The sequence below is a fragment of the Bufo gargarizans genome, chromosome 9, assembly GCF_014858855.1.
Source record: "Bufo gargarizans isolate SCDJY-AF-19 chromosome 9, ASM1485885v1, whole genome shotgun sequence".
NCBI classification, from domain to species: domain Eukaryota; kingdom Metazoa; phylum Chordata; class Amphibia; order Anura; family Bufonidae; genus Bufo; species Bufo gargarizans.
The window spans coordinates 176,510,037-176,531,328 of NC_058088.1; the positions used below are offsets into that span (position 1 = coordinate 176,510,037).

The 21,292-nt window shown below is 46.0% G+C and overlaps 1 protein-coding gene across 1 annotated transcript in view; it reads right to left on the reverse strand.

Annotated features, from left to right (window-relative positions):
- Positions 1 to 16,804, reverse strand: part of LOC122919842 — a 46,884-nt gene extending 30,080 nt beyond the window's left edge. The window contains exons 1-7 of the mRNA XM_044269031.1: positions 16,689 to 16,804; positions 16,197 to 16,310; positions 15,806 to 15,859; positions 12,324 to 12,362; positions 3,217 to 3,344; positions 2,814 to 2,943; positions 1,120 to 1,254 (exon numbers count right to left, since the gene is read on the reverse strand). Coding sequence (XP_044124966.1) covers positions 1,120 to 1,254; positions 2,814 to 2,943; positions 3,217 to 3,344; positions 12,324 to 12,362; positions 15,806 to 15,859; positions 16,197 to 16,310; positions 16,689 to 16,758 — 670 coding nt within the window. The 5' untranslated portion in view covers positions 16,759 to 16,804. The remainder of the gene's footprint in view (positions 1 to 1,119; positions 1,255 to 2,813; positions 2,944 to 3,216; positions 3,345 to 12,323; positions 12,363 to 15,805; positions 15,860 to 16,196; positions 16,311 to 16,688) is intronic.
- Positions 16,805 to 21,292: the final 4,488 nt, after the last annotated feature.

Here is a 21,292-nt window from a genome sequence, read left to right on the forward strand (position 1 = left end):
TTTCCAGCTTTATGCAAGTCAACAATTCTTAATCGTAGGTCTTCTGAGAGCTCTTTTGTGCGAGGCATCATTCACATCAGGCAATGCTTCTTGTGAAAAGCAAACCCAGAACTGGTGTGTGTTTTCTATAGGGCAGAGCAGCTGTAACCAACACCTCCAATCTCATCTCATTGATTGGACTCCAGTTGGCTGACACCTCACTCCAATTAGCTCTTGGAGAGGTCATTAGTCTAGGGGTTCACATACTTTTTCCACCTGCACTGTGAATGTTTACATGGTGTGTTCAATAAAAACATGGTAACATTTAATTCTTTGTGTGTTATTAGTTTAAGCAGACGGTGATTGTCTATTGTTGTGACTTAGATGAAGATCAGATCACATTTTATGACCAATTTGTGCAGAAAACCATATCATTCCAAAGGGTTCACATACTTTTTCATGCAACTGTACCTATTTTGCTTAAAAATGACATATATTTGCCTTATTATCCTTATTCCCTTACAACATTTACTTAATTATTGGTGGTGTGGGTAGTCTCTCTTTAAAGAGTATCTGAACCTGAAATGACCTGAAATGGTGTATTTGTTAGCAATACAGTTTCTGAAACAGAACAACCCCTTTTAAACCGGACAATTCAATATTCACTATACTAAATATAATAGTGTGGGCTCAATATTCTATCATTGTCCTATGTCCTATAGGGGTCTAGGAAGCTGAATTAGGGTTCTCCTGCCATAGCGCTGCTTTATCTGTCTGTATGCCTTACAAGTGGGGGACAAGATCTTTCCTGGCGAATAAGAGCTTTGTATCTGAGAAGGTACTGCAAAAGTGATAACCAATGTGGCAACAGACCCAGTTGTCCTTTTTGCAAGATGGCCACCACCTTAGAAGAGTGGAATGCCAATATCACTAAGTCAAAATTTACCCCTAACATTTTCCCAAATGGCATATTATACATCGCTAATATACACAGTGTACTCATATACAGTTTTTTTTTTGGGAGAGTCATCCAGGACCATCTGTAGACCTACTACTTCCATTCAGCCAGTGTACTAGAAACATTTTTTATACAGACTTAAACCAACCTCTGTGAAGGACATTTTGGCCAAATTGTCTCACCTGCAGTTCCTTCCTGATAGGCTCCAATTATTAATTTGTATTTCTCAGCTTCATCCAATACTTTGAAGCTTGCATACTTGGCGAACACCATTTTACCTTCAAAATCTTGTAGATCAATACGTAATTCCCATGTTCCTGGAGATAGATATATACAGGACTTTTAGAAACTAAAATGGCTAGAAAAACATGGCACTGAGATTGAAGAGCATTTCCAAAACTCAACTCATTCTGACAACATAGAGGACACCACACAACACTTTTGTCTCAGAGTAAACCAGTCTATGCAACCATACCTGCAGCAGAGATCTGGGATAGGTCCCTTCACTCAGGTCAGGGCCTATGTTAAATAGTTTGTCGTAGGACCATATAATAGTATGGCGGCCCGTGCCCACAAATGTCCCGCTCTCCTGGACAGGCATAGATGCTGTCCTAGGAAGGTGAGGGGATAGGGCCTCGCTACACATTATGCTCTGGCACTTGCATATACTACATATTAATGAATTTTCCTGGCAGGCTCCTCAGCCATGATGGCATATCGTAGTCAGGATTACATTATTACCATTCATGTAGAGCAGAGTAGTCTATACTGAGGCCCTGCCCTCTCATCCCCCTAGGAAGCTCTGCAATTGGAAGCAACCAGTCCAAGCTGTCTCAGGGTATTTAAGGCACCTTCCATAATGGGAGGGTGCCTGAGCATTAGATTACTAGTTGTCTAGTTAACCAGTGAAGGTGTGCTGTTTTTTCTTTCTGCCTGAGTACAGACGCAAAACATTCTGCTTGTCCTGACCTTCGATTAATTTCCCAAATATGTACAAACTCTTCCTGCCCTGACTATGAGAGTTGCCTGATCCTTAGGTGCTTTGCACCAGTATCTCTTATGCCCGGGGGTCAGCTGCCAACCACGCAAAGGACTACTTTAGGAGGTAGCAGCCTGCTTAGTTCCCTACAGCGAAGTCTACCTCCCTGTACATAGGTTAAAGAGTGAATACCAGGGGACTACCAGAACAGAGCAGTAGGTTTAGCCCAATGCCAAACTGATTAGTTGGATTCATGTCCACTGTTCGTTACACCAGAAAAGATCTGAGAAGTACTTATCTTGCCTGGGGACAAAAGTTGTCAAGTAGCATTAGTCCAACAGCTATCTTATGTGTATGTCCCACTTTAGCCCTACATAGTCATTCGGTATGGCCCAGAAGAGATAGTAGGGGATCTGCAGATTAGTGGTGTGACTCTCATGTTTCCAACTTTGGGTGGATGCAGGAACTGAAACTCTAACCTGATCTAGTTCCCATAGTTCATGAATCAGGGAACATATGCATTTGCAGTGCCGGGGTCCTAGGTTCGAATCCAACCAAGGACAACATCTGCATGGAGTCTGTATGTTCTCCCTGTGTTTGCATGGGTTTCCTCCAGGCACTCCAGTGTCCTCCCACAAAGACATCCTGATAGGTAACTTAGATTGTGAGCCCCATTGGGGACATAGTGACACTAATCACTGTAAAGCGCTGCAGAATATGTCAGCTCTATATAAGTGAGCAAAACAAATAAAAAATAAATAATGAGCAGTACTCTCAAATAATAGAGCTTCAGGTCAACTAGTCCAGCAACAGCCTTCAACTTTGGATACACAGTAAAGGGTCCAGCAACTAGAAGAAAAAAATTAATAAGGAGATCATTTACAGGTTCCTCATTACCTGTTGAAGTTATTTGATGAATATTTTCATTTCCCAGCCAAAATTCACTTAGCCGACTTCCAAAGCCTTTCTTATAAGCATCCCAAGTGCGGAAGAAGTCTACTGACCCATCCCAACGTCTCTGTATGACCTAAAGGCAAGAGAAGATCAGATTATTGAGACATGCCTACTGGTTGTGGTTAACTTAAATAAAGGAATAGTCCTGGTCTGAACAATATAATCTACAAAAAGGCTACTACTATCCCAGAAACTACACGAAAGTAAAGGAATTTTTTATTTTTTATTGTAGCCCCTCTAAACTAAGGCTTAAATTCCATGGGAGAGGATATGGTCCCAATGGATTTAAATTTTCCTAATAAATTATCTCCTTGCGTCTTCCCGTTCACATTTTGTATATACTTACAATCCATCCTCCTTCATCTGTGTCCATATCACACAGGACCTTCAGGGGCCGGCTGCCATCTGGGTATATGGTGTACCAGTCACTGAGGACTGCCCCCTGATATCGTATTTCTTTGCAGTTTCTGGCAGCTAGGAGACATATATAAAAAAATATTTTTGTTAGTTTTGAGTTAATAGAAGGCTAGGGTTCTCCATTTATAATTGTCACTAATCAGGAGGGGCAGAAAGCGGATATAAATTGAATATTTCACTCCAGATGATTCGTTAATTTCTAACGATAATTTGTTTTCCCTTAGTCCTAACAGCAGCACAGATGGGGTTAACTGCCCCTGTGGACTGGTAGGACCGGCGGAATTTTAATGAGCCCAAGAACCAATAAACGATCTTCAGCTCCCTGAAAGGGAGGAGATCACCCCCCAGCCCACCGTGTTTTTAACAAGCATAATGTATTTAGGGTGGGATATTTGTGTGCTGCTGTTAGGACTAAGGGAAAACAAATTATCGTTAGAAATTAACGATTCCCTTACGTCCTCAACAGCAGCACAGATGGGGAGATAGCAAGAAGAATCCCCTAGGGAGGGTCCTCATGCCTGGCAGAACTAAGAACAGTCTGCCCAAAAGCCGAAAACTCTGCCATCCTAGCATCTATCCTATAATGGGAGATGAAGGTTGACTCAGAGCTCCAGGAGGCCGCCTTACAGATCAACTCTAAGGGGAGGAGTCTTCTCTCCGCAACCGAGGTGGAGACCGCCCTAGTAGAATGGGCCCTCACAAACTCGGGAGGATCTAAGGATTGGGAGACGAAAGCTTCCATAATGGCCTCCTTGATCCAGCGACTAATGGTAGCTTTAGACGCTTTACGGCCTTTAGACTTACCGGCAAACAGGATAAGAAGATTCTCATCTATCCTGAACTCACTAGATCTATCCACATAGATCTGGAGGCATCTTGAAATATCCAGCGGGTCTCTAGCTGGAGTATCAGAGGAGGAGGCTGTAAACAAAACTGGTAAAGATATTACCTGATTGATGTTCTGGAAAGTAGGCACCTTAGGCCTGAAGTAAGGTAAAAACTTCAGGAGTACTCTATCCTGTAGAAAAATAATGTACGGGTGATTTGCGGAGAAAGCCTGCAATTCAGAAACTCTTTTGGCTGAAGCTATAGCCAGAAGAAAGACCATCTTTAAAGTCAAAAATTTAAAATTTACCTCCTCCAAGGGCTCGAAGGGGGGAGATGCTAGCCCCCTCAGCACTACTGAAAGATCCCACTGGGGGATAGGTTTCAGTATAGTAGGCTTTAGTCTTTCAGCTCCCTTCAGGAAGCGTTTGATGAGTGGGTCCCGAGAATGTGGCCTGTTGAGACAGGCTGAGATGGCATAAACCTGTACCTACAAGGTAGCTGGAGATAGGCCTCTATCTAATCCATCCTGAAGAAATTGAAGTATCGCAGGAAGGGGCGGATCTGCAGACGCCACCTGTCTGGAATCACACCATGCCTCGAAGATTCTCATGATCCTGGAGTAGGCCTTCTTTGTAGACTCTGCTCGGGAATGCGACAAAGTTCTCAGGACCGACTCGGAAAGCCCTTCTATATTGGGAAGGGACTGATCAACCTCCAGGCTGTCAGGTTGAACCTGTGCAGATCTGGGCAGAGGTGAGTGTCCCACGACACCAGGGCCTGCTCCGGGGGGAGTCTCCAGTATTGTCCCCGACTCATCTGAATGAGCTGGGTAAACCAGGATCTTCTGGGCCAAAACGGTATGATGGCTATTACCGAGGCCTGATCCTGACGGATTTTCATCAATACCCTCGGTATCATGGAAAAGGGAGGGAAGATGTAAGCCAGCCTGAACCTCCACGGTATTGACAGAGCATCTATCGCCAGGGGGTTGTCTTCCCTGTAGAGGGAACAGAACCTCATCACCTTGGCGTTGAACCTGGTTGCCATGAGATCCACTTCTGGCATACCCCATCTGTGAACTAGCTGCCTGAAGATCTCCGGATGCAGAGACCACTCCATGGTCGGTAATCCTCGACTTAGGCGGTCCGCTATCATATTGAGGGAGCCTCGAATATGAACGGCAGATAGATGGGAAAGGTTCAGCTCTGCCCACCGAAGAATTACCCCGATCTCTGACAGAAGGGGCAATGATCTTGTGCCTCCCTGTTTGTTTATATAGAGGACTGCAGTCATATTGTCTGACTGGACTTTCACTGCTTTGCCCCGGATCTGAGGCGCAAAGTGAAGGAGGGCTAGCCGGATAGCTCGCATCTCGCGAAGATTGGAGGAAAGATGCCGCTCCAGAGGAGACCAAGATCCCTGAATTGGGGATCCGTCCAGGTGAGCGCCCCAGCCTACAAGGGACGCGTCTGTAGTCAATATGACCCAAGCTGGTTGGGTCATAGACTTCCCTGCTGGTAGCTGAAACCACCATCTGAGGGAATTTCGGGTTTGACCGGACAGGGAGCACAGGGAATCTAGCCCCGCAGGGCTGCCGTTCCATAGGTGTAAGACCTCTGACTGAAGAGGACGGAGGTGCCATAACGCCCAAGGGACCGCATCCGCAGCCGCTGACATGAGCCCCAGCATCTTCATGAGAGTCCGGATAGAGACTCGACGAGGGACATAAAGGACCTTTGCCAGGTCCTGAATCCGCGCTCTCCTTTCTGGAGTCAACCGGAGGGACATCTCCACAGAGTCGACCACGAATCCTAAGTAATGGATTGAAGTCGATGGGCTCACATTCGACTTCTGCCAGTTGATAATCCAGCCTAGGCGGAAGAGAAAGGAGACTGCGACCTGAAGATGGTGGGTAAGGATCGGAACTGAAGAGGCTATGAAAAGCCAATCGTCCAGATAAGGAATAATAGTCAGACCTTGGAGTCTCAAAGCGGCCACCACAGAAACCACCACCTTGGTGAAGATGAGGGGGGCAGAAGAGATTCCGAAGGGAAGCACGGCGAACTGAAAGTGCCTGCAAACCCCTGAGATCTGGACCGCGATCCTGAGGAGTTTCCGGGAAGCGGAATGGATCGGAATGTGAAGGTACGCATCCTTGAGGTCCAGAGTAGCCATGACGTCCCCAAGATTGAGGATATGGCTGACTGACCTTATGGTTTCCATGCGAAACCTTGTTTTCCTTATAAATCGATTGAGGAATCTCAAATCGATGATCATCCGGAGATCTCCTGTCTTCTTGGGAACCAGGAACACTGGTGAATAAATTCCTAGGCCCCTCTCCCCTGCCGGTACCTCCTCCAGGGCTCCCTTGGAAATATAGTCCTGAATGTAAGATTCTAGGACCACCTGTTTGGCAGACCCGAAGCTTCGTGTGGCGATGAATCTCTCTGGGGGGAGAGAGATAAGATCTACCCGGTACCCGGCGGAAACTATGTCCTGGACCCAGGGGTCTGCAATCAACCGGCTCCAAGAGTCTTTGAAGTGGGTAAGACGGCCCCCCACGGGAATCTGGGGGAGGGGTACGGGAAAATCTAGAGGAGATACTGCAGGGGCAGCAGGTCTTATCCAAGAGCCCCTGGTGGGTTTGCGGGGGCGTCTCGGATATTTACGAGACGGCCCCCCCCAATCTCTGCGCCTAGACTGCTGCCCAGAACGACCTCCGCCCTTCTTTTCCTGTCTGGGGCGTCCCCGAAGGGGCTGCTGGGGGAGGCTCTTCCCTTTTTTATCGGAGAGCCCCTCCATTATTTTGTCCAATTCGGACCCGAATAACCTATCTGGTTCGAAGGGGAGCCCACAAAGGTTAAACTTGGATGCGTTATCCGCGATCCACGGTTTCAGCCAGAGTGGTCTGCGGGCAGCTGAAACTAGGGCCATAGTTTTGGCGGCCAGCTTTAGCTGCATCTGGGAGGAATCAACTAAAAAGTCCATATCCAGTTTGGCTGACTTGAAGGCTGCCAGGATGTCGTCTCTTGATACGCTCTGGTCCACATCCGTCTGGATTTGATTAAGCCTAGAGCGTAGATAGGTGGCTACCTCAGTGGCCGCAATGGAAGTAGATGCGGAGGCAGCGGCCGCCGCATAACCCCTCCTAAGGGTGCACTCTGCCCTCCGGTCTAGAGGGTCCTGCAGGCTAGACCCATCATCTGCAGGGACTAGAGTGCGCCGGGACAACTTGGCTATAGCCATGTCCACCTTGGGAACGGAACCCCACGATTCCACCAAGGGTTTAGCCATCGGGTACATGAGTCTGAATTTTCTGGTAAGCACTGGACCCTTCTCAGGCTTTTTCCACTCTGTGCGCATCACAGAGAGGAGGGTCTCATCCGCTCTAAAGACACGCTGTGTCCGACCGGCGGGATCGGAGGACTCCCCCATGTCAACATCCTGGTCCCCCGACCTGATGGACTTGAGTAAGTTCTGCGTCTTTTCTGGAGGAAAAAAGCAAGAAGTAGATTCTTCTTCCTCAGAAGAAGAAGACCCCACTGAACAGGGAGTAGGTCTTTCGACCAGTGCGATCACCTCCATGGGAGTCTGAGAGGGACCTGGTAGCCTCTCATTAAGTAGCTGAACTACTCCCTTGATGGAATCATCCACGTATGTCTTGGTCCATTGGAACATCTCCTGCATCGTGGGTTCCGTGGATGCCGTGCGACAACTCTCACATCTGGAGTAAGGACAGCTGTCAACTAGGGGTGTGTTACATTCGTAACATGCCAAATGCTTCCTCTTGGCCCCAGCCTTCCGCTGATCCTCCTTAGGGGAAGCCATAGTCTGTAATGGAAGAAACAAAACAGGTCATAACACCTACAACATCAGGAGGTGGAGAAAACCAGACCTTAAGGGGGCCCACCAGCACTAGAAGAAATAGAGCTGAAAGAAGAGGAAGTACAAAACCCAAGCAAAGCAATACTGCAGGAATATCACAAAGCACAGGAGAGCTCTGGAGCTAACTTGTGAAAGCAACGCAACCAGAGCACTGACTGATGGGCTCTGGGCGCTTAAAAGGAGGAAACCCCGCCCAATGGGCGGGTTCCTGAAACGAGATCAGCACCACTCCCTTTTTTTTTTTTTTTGTATATGTGCTGCCAAAGCAAGCACTCAGAAAAACCAGAGCCTATACTGGCTCTACCTAAACGAAAAATTGTCTCCCCAGACTAATTCCTAAGTCCAGGATGTCATTCTAGGGAGCCAGTTTAAAGAAAGGTGAGTTTTATACATCACCGCATCGCTTCGGAAAACCGGAAGTGACGTAGCGCACCTAGGGCGCGTCACTTCCGGAAAATGGCGGCGCCCATAGCGCCGCACACATGCGGTAACGGAGGAACGGAGGACCGTCTACAGATAATGAAAGAAGAGGGGAGGGGACGCCCCCCTCCCTAACGGTACCCCAGACCGAAATCGCCATGATCAGGCCTAAAATAAAGGCACTGAGATCCATAGAAAGCGAGCTAAGCTTTAAGGAGGGAAAAAGGAACCCTTAAGCAATCTTCAGCTCCCAGGGAGGGAGCGACACGCCAGTCCACCTGTCCAGAGGACAGAAAAAAACACGGTGGGCTGGGGGGTGATCTCCTCCCTTTCAGGGAGCTGAAGATCGTTTATTGGTTCTTGGGCTCATTAAAATTCCGCCGGTCCTACCAGTCCACAGGGGCAGTTAACCCCATCTGTGCTGCTGTTGAGGACGTAAGGGAACCTGCATTTCTAAGCACACAGACATACCATTGAGTTCAGTGGAAACTGTATAATACATAATCTCCCCTGTGGTGGTGTTGTAGGGGAACTGAACACTTTCTGCCAGGTTCCTTCACAAATTACAACTGATCGTGTTGAGTTCTGGTAGAAGAAGACCTTGTGGTCAACTTATTGTCAGGGGACCCTTGGTGGAGCACAAGTTCAGTTCTCACTGAGGGTCCATTTACACAAGTAGATAATCTGCCCATAGCAAACATAGATAAACTATATAACAATTTGCTTACTTCCTTCAGTTTACATGGTGCATTCATAATGATCGTAGTTCCTCACATGGTTTACCTAATTGTCAGCAGCATTTCTCCTGCTTAACTGATCATTTTTACGTTCACATAAAGACAAATTGCTGGGTCCAGATGGCATACACCCCTGTATCCTTAAAGAATTAAGTAATGTCATATACAGACCCTTATTTATGATATTTAAGGGGGTTTTCTGATATCTAAAATATCCCTCTCAATGCCCAGGCCCCTTGTATGGATTATACTTACCTGCAACCGGGCACCCCTGTCGCTCCCGATCCCTGCACAGTCGCTGCTGCATTGACTTTCTTAAAGTAATGATGGCCACTCGTTTTTCTTTACTTAGCTGCTCTTTTTTCTTGCCATAATACAAATTCTAACAGTTTATTCAGTAGGACTATCAGCTGTGTATCCACCTGACTTCTCCACAACGCAACTGATGGTCCCAACCCCATTTATAAGGCAAGAAATCCCACTTATTAAACCTGACAGGGCACACCTGTGAAGTGAAAACCATTTTAGGTGACTACCTCTTGAAGCTCATCAAGAGAATGCCAAGAGTGTGCAAAGCAGTAATCAAAGCAAAAGGTGGCTTCTTTGAAGAACCTAGAATATGACATATTTTCAGTTGTTTGACACTTGTTTGTTATGTATATAATTCCACATGTGTTAATTCATAGTTTTGATGCCTTCAGTGTGAATCTACAATTTTCATAGTCATGAAAATAAAGAAAACTCTTTGAATGAGAAGGTGTGTCCAAACTTTTGGTCTGTACTGTATATGGGACAGTATACTGTATGTATATATATATATACTACAAATGAGAGTATACTGTGTATGTATATATATATATATATATATATATATATATACATATATACTACAGAGGACAGTATACTATATATATATATATATATATATATATACTACAGAGGACAGTATACTGTATATATACTACAGAGGACAGTATACGGCTGCAGATGGATCTGGATAGATTGGAGACTTGGGCAGAGAAGTGGCAGATGAGGTTTAACACTGACAAATGTAAGGTTATGCACATGGGAAGGAATAATGTAAGTCACCCGTACATACTAAATGGTAAAACACTCGGTAACACTGACATGGAAAAGGATCTAGGAATTTGATTGAACAGCAAACTAAGCTGCAAAAACCAGTGTCGGGCAACTGCTGTCAAGGCCAATAAGATAATGGGTTGCATCAAAAGGGGCATAGATGCCCGTGATGAGAACATAGTCCTACCACTTTACAAATCACTGGTCAGACCACACATGGAGGACTGTGTACAGTTCTGGGCTCCTGTGAACAAGGCAGACATAGCAGAGCTAGAGAGGGTTCAGAGGACGGCAACTAAAGTAATAACTGGAATGGGTGGACTACAGTACCCTGAAAGATTATCAAAATTAGGGTTATTCACTTTAGAAAAAAGACAACTGAGGGGAGATCTAATAACTATGTATAAATATATCAGGGTCCATACAGAGATCTCTCCCATCATCTATTTATCCCCAGGACTGTGACGAGGGGACATCCTCTGCGTCTGGAGGAAAGAAGGTTTGTACACAAACATAGAAGAGGATTCTTTACGGTAAGAGCAGTGAGACTATGGAGCTCTCTGCCTGAGGAGGTGGTGATGGTGAGTACAATAAAGGAATTCAAGAGGGGCCTGGATGTATTTCTGGAGCGTAATAATATTACAGGCTATAGCTACTAGAGAGGGGTCGCTGATCCAGGGAGTTATTCTGATGTCCTGATTGGAGTCGGGAAGGAATTTTTTCCCCTAAAGTGAGGGAAATTGGCTTCTACCTCACAGGGTTTTAGCCTGCCCCTGGATGGATGGATGTCTTTTTTTTTCATCCTTATAAACTACTAGCTGAAGGAGCCGGCTTCGCTCGGGTTTATTTCATCTATTAATTTAATGTTTGTGTGTGTTGTTAAATGATATCGACAGTATCCACTATAACAGTGACCTTCTTAAAATGGACCTCCACAGCAGGCCCTATCTCCTTAAAGTTGGACCTTCACAGCAGCCCGTCCCTTTAACAGTGAGCTCCACAGCAGCCCGCCCCTTTAACAGTGAGCTCCACAGCACCCCACCCCCTTGTCAGTGACGTTCACAGGGGCCCACCCCCTTGTCAGTGACGTTCACAGGGGCCCACCCCCTTGTCAGTGACGTTGACAGGGGCCCACCCCCTTGTCAGTGACGTTGACAGGGGCCCACCCCCTCTACAGCACCCGCACCTTAACACTGACCATAGGTTACAGTCCCTTAACTCTGACCTCCACCATTCCCGGCCCCCTTAACAGAGACCTCCACAGCGACTGCCCCTTTAACAGTGCCTGCCACAGTACCCCGCTCCCTTAACAGTGACCTCACAGTACCCAGCCACCATAATAAAAGCAGAGAAGGCATCGCTCGATATCCATAGAGTAAATGATGCCTTCTCTGCTTTTATTATTGTGGATTTATGAATGTGTCCGGACACTGGTGGAACCGGAAGTGATGTTGTGCGTTCTACGCTGGAACGTACGCCACTTCCTCTTCCTTCCCTAATGATAGTAGGTGTTTTGCCTCATGTGCTTTGAATCGACCTAATTGATACACTATACATAGGTAGTAAACACACACAGTCCACTTGTATCCCTTGAGAAAGCGACCGCGAAACACGTGTCGGGATCCAGGACTACGTTGGTCTGTATTTTTGTCTCCTATATGTATTGATCTATTCTTTGGCACAGTGCACTTTATTTTTGGCAGGGTTTTTACTGCTACCCCTGGCCTATAGGAGAAATTGTTATGTGTATGCATCATGATTAGTAGTCCTTCGGGCATTTTTCCTGTGAATGTAATGCTGCTGATGTATATGTGATTTTTATTCCATTAGTTGTTGAATAAAACGTGTCATCTTTGTATTATATATATTTGCTGTCTTTGAGTGTTTTTGGGTGTATTAATGACGTTTGAACGGACAGCTTCACACCGGGCGTTTATGCTTTGTGTATTCCCTAGTTACTTTGTTACATAAAAGACACGATCAACAACATTTGCTCGATGATTGACGCACATGTTTACACACATTGGGAACGATCACTTGGACGACCATTGCCCCGTGTAATGGGGTCTTTAGACACCTAACTTACCATAGACTGGCTCAGACGCTCCTCTATCTCCTTTCTCTCCTGTAAGGAAAAGATGTATAAATGTCAGCGAGTGTTATTAGAGCAGTTGTCCTTCCATATCCCCCCTCAGCGCTCAGGCAGATGGTAGAACGTACAATCCGACTTCACCAAAAATGTGCCCATGGTTTGAAAGATCTGCAAATACATGCTGGAAAGATTTTGAGGTCCTGATATTTTATAGCCTGCTATAACAGTGCCCATAAGACACGTGCTCGTTCTATCTCTGTGTGCCCCCCCTTCAAACCATGTCCAGGAAATAGCTATATATACAGCAGCCGTATTAGCAGCCAGGGGCGGACATATCGCCGGTTCAGCTGCACAGGGGCCCGGCGTGTGAGGGGGCCCATTCATACTAGTGAGCGCTTCTGGAAGCGCTCACTAGTATGCAAGAGATCGGCGCTTGCTTACATCCCCCTTGCGGCGCTGGTCTCCTCCAGCCTGACTGCGTACAGCGCGCACTATGACCTGATGCTGTACGCAGTCAGGTCACGTGTACGGCGCGGGCTGTTGGAGACAGGACAGGGAGAGCAGGAGAGGTAAGTTTTAATTATTTATTTTAGTCTGATCTGAGGTCTGATATCATGGGGCCCTGGGGTCTGTCACATCATGGGGGGCCTGAAATAAGCATATAGGGGTGCCTGACTCTGGGGGTCCGACTCCTGACTGAGCAATGGAGGGGGGAGGGGGCTGAGTAACTGACATATGGGGGGGCTGAATAAATAAATAACTGATATTGGGGGGGCTGAGCAACTGACATATGGGGGGCTTAATAAATAAATAACTGATATTGGGGGAGGTTCCTCCTGAGTAACTGATATGGGGGGGTCCTGGGCAACTGGCATATAGGGGGGCGGGTCTTAGCAACTGATATGGGGGCGTGAATGGGCATCTGATAGGGGGGTCCTGAGCAACAGATATGGAGGCCTATCTGAGCAAGTGACATATGGGGGGGGGGGCTGCCAATTTTATATACTGTAATTTGCAAAATAACTGTTTTATATACTGGCACACATGGGGGCACTATGGAGAAGGGGGGAAAGGAGCACGATGGGGCCATCTTCTGGGGCACTATCTTATATACTGGCAGACATGGGGGGCACAATGGAGGGGAGGAGCACTATGGGGACCCTATCTTATATACTAGCACACATGCGGGGCACTATGGAGAAGGGGGAGCACTATGGGAGCATCTACTGGGGACCCTATCTTATATCCTGGCAGACATGGGGGGCACAATGGAGGAGAGGAGCACTATTGGGGTCATTATATAGGGAAATTATACTGGCACACATTATGGGGGCATTTTATACTGGCACACATTATGGGGGCATTTTATACTGGCACATTGTCAGGCACCATGGCGATAAGGGGAGGCGCACGATTGGGGCACGATATAGGAGTATTTTATACTGGTGCAAATTATAGGGCACTATGGGGACTTTGTCTCAATTGGGGGCACTAAAAGGTTTTTTGGGCACACAGTAAGGGGCATTGGCACACATTATGAGGGTACTATGGGGACATTGGCTCTACAGGGGGCACTAAGAGGAGGTATTTTTTATACTGCCACAGAACGGGCACTTTTATTTTTACTGTAACACATTATAAAGAGAATGATTACTACCGGGGGCATTATGGTGGGCTTTATTACAGTTGAGGAACATGAATACTAGTATGAGCAGTATGGGAGTATTATTACTTCTGGGACACAAATTATTACTGTAGGGGCACTATTACTACTACGTGTTGTCTGGTAGATAATTATTTCTATTGGGACTTTAGGGAGCAGTATTACTGTGGGGGGCACTGTTACTGTGGGGGGCACCTGGCGCGATATCAGCTGAGCACAATTATTTTTGGGGAACATTATGTTTACACTATTAGTGTCAGGGACACTGTTTCCTGGGCACAGTTATTTTTTAGGACACTGTGTGCCAATAATTATTGAAGGGGAACTATCTGTGTGTGACCTGTATAGGGAGCACAGCGGGCACAGTATTGGGGGTGGCAGGATGGGGTGTTCAGAAGGTGGGAGGATGATGGAAAAGTAGGAAACTAAGATGTCTGTCTCTCAAACTCTGCAGAGAGAAGAGATGGCTGAAAAATCATCATGGCGGTCTGGTCTGAAAGGAGAAGATGAGGACAGAGCACATCTACATCAAAGGAGACTTCAGTGGATGTAGGAGGTATGTGGCGCTGTATTAGGCTACTTTCACATCTGCGTTAGTGATTCTGGCAGGCTGGTCCAGCAGAGAACAGCCTGCTGGAATTCACTGGATCCGGCACTGCTGGATGCCGACAGAATGCCCGCCGGCCTCATTGGCTATAATGGGGTACGGCAGAGATCCGGCCACAATCTGTAAAAAATGCAGAGGATCAGCGGGACCGCATGCTGCGGTTTGTGTCCGGCCGATTCCTTGCATTGTCAGCCGGATCAGGTGGCCGGAGCGTAGTGTCGCAGGTGTGAAAGTAGCCTTACCTTGTATGTTTTGTATTGCTCTAAGTAATGTTAGGACGGAATAGGTTAGGTTGCGAATTTGGCTTGGTGGGGGTGGTTTCAGGCACGCTCTTTGGACAGGGGCCCTCTGCTGTCTGTGTCCGCCCCTGTTAGCAGTCATAGGGTAACAATTCTGTCACACAGTCACCCAGGCTTCATAGAAATGCTCACCCCCTGCTCTTTACTCCCGTTCTTTCCCAGTGTTTCTGTTGGTCTCATGTACACAACAAAGCCATGCGCATGTACGGACTCAAAAGGAATCTTTGCTGACTATATCAGAACTCATTATTCTATCAGAACCTGGGCTCAACTGAGGATCTTCTGGTACTGTGGTGGTGGGGCCAGTCCAACCGTGGACAATGTATTTTGGATCCTTAAAATGTGATCAGTTCTGACAGTTTCCAATATTCCACGTATGTGTAGGGCTCCAGGCAGCTGAGATATGTGGAGCTGTTTCGTGAAGTTCTCATAGTTAAGAGCTGCATATCTACTGACCCATCTACACAGGACAATGGTCATCTGAACGAGCCTTCATTCCAAATTGTTGCCTATGAGCATCTTGCATCTTTTATGAGAGCGAAAAATGGTCACAACACCAAACAGTCAGCCATATCTCAGCTTCCTGGGACCTTTTTAAAAAGGTGACATGTAACGCAGCGGCCGATGGAAAGCTGGCCATAGATCTTAGATAAACGTCAGCCAATACCTCCTGTTTTTGTAGGAACTGGCCAACCATGTAACATGGATGGGGGCTTCTTGATTCTCCCATGACAGCAGATGTCAGGGGAGATGAGGACAGCTATCTCATATGTATGGCCAGCCTTAGGCAAAGTCTTAGGGGCTATGGCCCCTAAGTTCTTAAAAGTGGGAGGCAAAACGAGAGAGCATAGATTTATTTGAATTTGGCATTTTTATATTTCATTATATGTAAAAGTTCTTTATTAACCTTTTTCTCCTGGAGGTCCAACTGTTCCTGGTCCCCCCGCAGATCCTGTTTGCCCTGAAAATAAAATACGAATAGACTTACAGTATATATAGATACATACAGTATCATACATAGAGAATGGGGGCCCCATAGCAAAGTTTAATATTAGGCCCCTCTCAGGTTCTACTTGACACCATATGCTTCACATCCCTGTGGAAGTTCTCACCATCCATCACAATGGGGTCAAGATCAACCTGGAGCCCCATAGCAGCCACATAGACTACCCCTATGGTATTTGTGCCCATTTATTGTAAATCCATAGATTTCTCAGATTAGAGGGACACTTTATAAGATGAAACATAAGGCGATATTTAGTGTCATAAACATCAATAGTTATTTGCTTTGTACCAACCTTTTTCTCCAGGTGCCCCAACATCTCCTTTTTGACCCTGAAGGCCAGGAGGACCAGGGCAGCCTCGAAGAATCGACAATTTGTCTGTGTCCCCAATCCCTAAAACTTTCACTTCTGTCAATAAAAAATACATACATATAAAGGACAACTAAAATATTACAAGCATGTGATAGACAGAATAATGGACATGAAATGAAGACCAAAGGAACCAATACGAGATAAGTTCATTTACAGATATTGAGCTGCTTCCTGATTCTCCCTCATATTAATATATGACATATGTGTGGTTAATGCTGTGTTCATACAACACAATTGTATTGCTTTTGTTTTTCCATATGATTTTTAAAACATTGCTGTAAAATGGCTGTGGTATCATAAATCTGTGCTACTGTTGTCATAATTTTCACAAAATCATAGCAAAAAAACACAATGAAATAGTAACTTGTGAACACAGCCTAAAGAGTAATGATCAAGTATTCATGAAGTACTCACCAGGACATGACTGATCACTGCTACAGAGCCCGGACACCATTCCCAGCAGGAGTAGTACTGGCACACGCATGACGGCCTCAAGAAGTTTACACCGGTCTTCAAGATCTCACATGTACTTTCGAAATAAAGTTGTAGCCAAGACCCTTCCCTTTTATATGTCATGTGCCGATCCCACCATCCCACACACCACCCCCGTCACTGCTTGTCCCAAGGGAGCTCTACTTTCCCATGTCCTTATGAAATATTTCCCAACAGGCTTAATAATACGTAGGCCTCAACTGTTTACTTTACAAATTTAACGCAATGATGGTTATGACATGTGACTGGTGGAATGAGTGCCGGTGAACGGATTATACTATGCCATAGATAAGGAATTTGATTAACTCATGGACTCTAGCAGTGTCATATTCTGAAAAATTTCCACAACATTGCATAAGATCAATTTTAGATGGACTGCCCCTTTAAATGGGTTTCCCTGTGAAAAATATTCTACATTTTTCTATCCAGTGCTTGGAGCTGAATACATTTGAAATTGAATGTAATTCAAAATTTAGTATAGCTACTGAGTTATTCAGTACAATGCATCACTATAGCACCGCTGTTTATATTCTTATTTTTCTGTCCACCTCACTAACATCTGAGGTGGTCGCACATGCTCAGTTCCATCTTTCAACTGCCATCAGCTTTATCTACTGCTAGAAGCTGTGACAGTATTACTTGGCCTTCAAGACTCTTCACGCTAATAAGATGCTTTCCATTAGGAGATATAGTATCCCCAGAATCCTGACCTAGGCCTCTCACCCAGTTAGGCCAGTACTCTCTGCTCTGCACTGATGTTCAGTTTTGCAAACCGGACACAAAACTGGAGTTTGCAGCGGTTTTCTGTCTGCTCACGTGACGCAACAAACCGGAACGGAATGCATTCTGATTGACAATGACAATTGAAGGGGTTATCCTATCTTAGACAATGGGGGCATATCACTAGGATATGCCCCCATTGTCTGATAGGTGCGGGTCCTTCCGCTGGGACCCGCACCTACAAGGTGAATGGAGTCGGGGAGAGTTGAGGCTAGAGGACCCCGGGTTTCCTGGGGTCCGTCCACCATCAGACGCAGCTCTCCACCTCTCCCATTGAAGTAAATGGGAGAGCACTGCACATGCGCGGCCACTGCTACCATTAATTTCTATGGGGCCGACGGAAATAGCCAAGCCAGCTATTGGCGGCCATGGCCGCTCTGTTCTGCTTGTAGGTGCGGGTCCCAGAGGTAGGACCCGCACCTATCAGACAATGGGGGCATATCCTAGCGATAGGCCCCCATTGTCTTTGATGGGATAACCTCTTTAATTATTAGCCAAGTCATGTCTCAAGGCCTGTTTAAAAGTTCTGGTGGCATTAGAGGTGGAGCTTGTTAAAAGTTCATTTGCATGCCTTCTTCCCAGAATTCCAGAGGAACATTTCCTGGCCTATATCCTCACGTCACTTAGGTGCTCTCCATAAGAGTCCATTCACACGTCCATAGTGTATTGCAACACACCCGGCCGACACCCCCATAGAACTGCCTATTCTGCAATAGAACTTCTGCAATTGTGGACAAGAATAGAACATGTTCTATTTTTTTTTCGGGAGCCGCGGACCGGAAGATCAGGGCTGCACTCCGGAAATGCAGATGTGGGCAGCTGTCCGCATCTCTTCCGGCCCCATAGAGAATGAATGGGTCCGGATTTGTTCTGCAACGTTGAATGGAATGGACTCTAAGGAGATATACACTCACCTAAAGAATTATTAGGAACACCATACTAATACGGTGTTGGACCCCCTTTTGCCTTCAGAACTGCCTTAATTCTACGTGGCATTGATTCAACAAGGTGCTGATAGCATTCTTTAGAAATGTTGGCCCATATTGATAGGATAGCATCTTGCAGTTGATGGAGATTTGAGGGATGCACATCCAGGGCACGAAGCTCCCGTTTCACCACATCCCAAAGATGCTCTATTGGGTTGAGATCTGGTGACTGTTGGGGCCATTTTAGTTCAGTGAACTTATTGTCATGTTCAAGAAACCAATTTGAAATGATTCAAGCTTTGTGACATGGTGCATTATCCTGCTGGAAGTAGCCATCAGAGGATGGGTACATGGTGGTCATGAAGGGATGGACATGGTCAGGAACAATGCTCAGGTAGCCCGTGGCATTTAAACGCTGGCCAATTGGCACTAAGGGGCCTAAAGTGTGCCCAGAAAACATCCCCCACACCATTACACCACCACCACCAGCCTGCACAGTGGTAACAAGGCATGATGGATACATGTTCTCATTCTGTTTATGCCAAATTCGGACTCTACCATTTGAATGTCTCAACAGAAATCGAGACTCATCAGACCAGGCAACATTTTTCCACTCTTCAACAGTCCAATTTTGATGAGCTCGTGCAAATTGTAGCCTCTTTTGCCTATTTGTAGTGGAGATGAGTGGTACCCAGTGGGGTCTTCTGCTGTTGTAGCCCACCTTTCTTTCCCATTCTGACATTCAGTTTGGAGTTCAGAAGATTGTCTTGACCAGGACCACAACCCTACATGCATTGAAGCAACTGCCATGTGATTGGTTGACTAGATAATCGCATTAATGAGAAATAGAACAGGTGTTCCTAATAATTCTTTAGGTGAGTGTATATGGAAGCTGTAACAGTTACATACAGAGAGCTGCAGCTAAAAGGACACATCCCCAGAGCTGTGGTAGGGAGACAGCTGCAGCAGAAAGGACACCCCTCCACTGTCCACACCCCGAGCTGTGATAGGGAGAGAGCTACAGAAAGGACACGTCCCCTGAGCTGACAGCTTGAAATAAATCTAACAGAGCAATTTGAGCAATTAATGGGGGAAGCCCTGGATTCATGTGAGGTACAGGGCTGGTTCTAGCTTTGTTAGAAAGAGACTGTCATGTACTATATGATGTCTCATTTATATTTTTTATGTCAACCATGGTATAACCCCTTAAAGCATATCTTCTGCCATCATTTCTGTGGTGGACCTTTCTGTGTCAGACTTTGATTTCTGCTCTGGATCCTCCTGTAACTATACATCAAAATTTGATGTACCTTTTTGAAAGGCACAATTGCCACTACAACAGTTTTCATCCCGGGCTTATACGCCCCGAACAGTAATCAAGCTCACTGGTTAGAGGGGACTCTAAGACAATTCGACTCGTTCAAAGAGGGCCTTTGCATAGTGGAATGTCGCTATGGAGCCTCATTTAGAGCCCTCTTCTCTCAAGTCCCACTTGTCCTTCCGGAAACTCAGATCCGTGAAACTGGCCCTACAGTCACTGGGAGTAAGAGATGCTTGGCGCACCATATACCCATCACACCATGATTATACCTACTTCTCCACTCGCCACAACGCCTACCAAAGACTGGATTACATATTTGTCTCCACCCCTCACTAACACCAGGAATCTAGAGCTCGTATCGGGCAAATCAGTGTTTCGGACCATGCACCAGTCCTGGTCGGGCTAAAGATCCAGACACTGCATACACTTGGAGGTTGAATGAACTTCTCCTCAATAATGAGCTCCTCAAAGGTCCCCACCTCCTATTTTTCTGAAAACAAGTCTGACTCTATTTCCCCAACAATACTTTGGGAGGCCCATAAGGCTGTGGTCCGCAGTGAATTTTTCTCCATAGGCACGTATGCTAAATCTTGCTGGACCAATGAAGTTAATTCTCTTATGTCAGATATTGCTAGGCTAGAGAGATCTCATAAACAATCCTTGGCCTCTTCGACCCCAGCCAACCTTGACAAACTGAGAGAGCAGTTAAAACAGCTTCTCAACTTGAAGGCTGCAAAAGCATACTTGTAATCCCAGCATAGGGTCTATCAACATGGCAACAAGAGTTCTAAATTCAATGCCTTGCTAGCCAAATGCGGACAGGAACAACGACACATCAAGCAAATAGTCTCTGATTAAGGTTCCCCAGTCACAAATACACAGGATATCGCACAATTCCAACGGTTATATGCATACCTATACAATATACAGGAAGACGAACCTCCAGGCCTAACGGCGAAAGCTAGACCAACTGTCCCTCCTTTCGCTAACCAATGCCCAATGTTCCGACCTAGATAAACGATTCACCCTAGAAGAACTTAAATTGGCCCTTTCATCACCCCCCCAGGACAAGAGTCCAGGCCCTGATGGCCTCCCTATACAATATTACAAATCCTTCCCTGAGATCTTACTTCCCCAAATGTTGAACACCTTCAACTCGCTAACAGAAGGAATAGGGTTCCCGGCACAAACCCTAGCAGCACATATAACAATTCTACCAAAAGACAGTAAAGATTCCTCTCTCTGTAGCAGCTACCGCCCTATATCTCTCCTTAATGTGGACATAAAGCTATACGCAAAATTACTGGCAAATTGAATGAATGCTATGCTACCAGGTCTAGTAAATGCCAAACAAGTGGGGTTCATGAAGGAGAGGACAATACGCTACAGGCCCTACAGTTGATTATTTTGCTCGGTCTACTAAGACCCCCTTGGCTCTCTTATCCACAGAAGCTGAAAAAGCGTTTGACCGAGTAGATTGGATCTTCATGTCTCAAGCT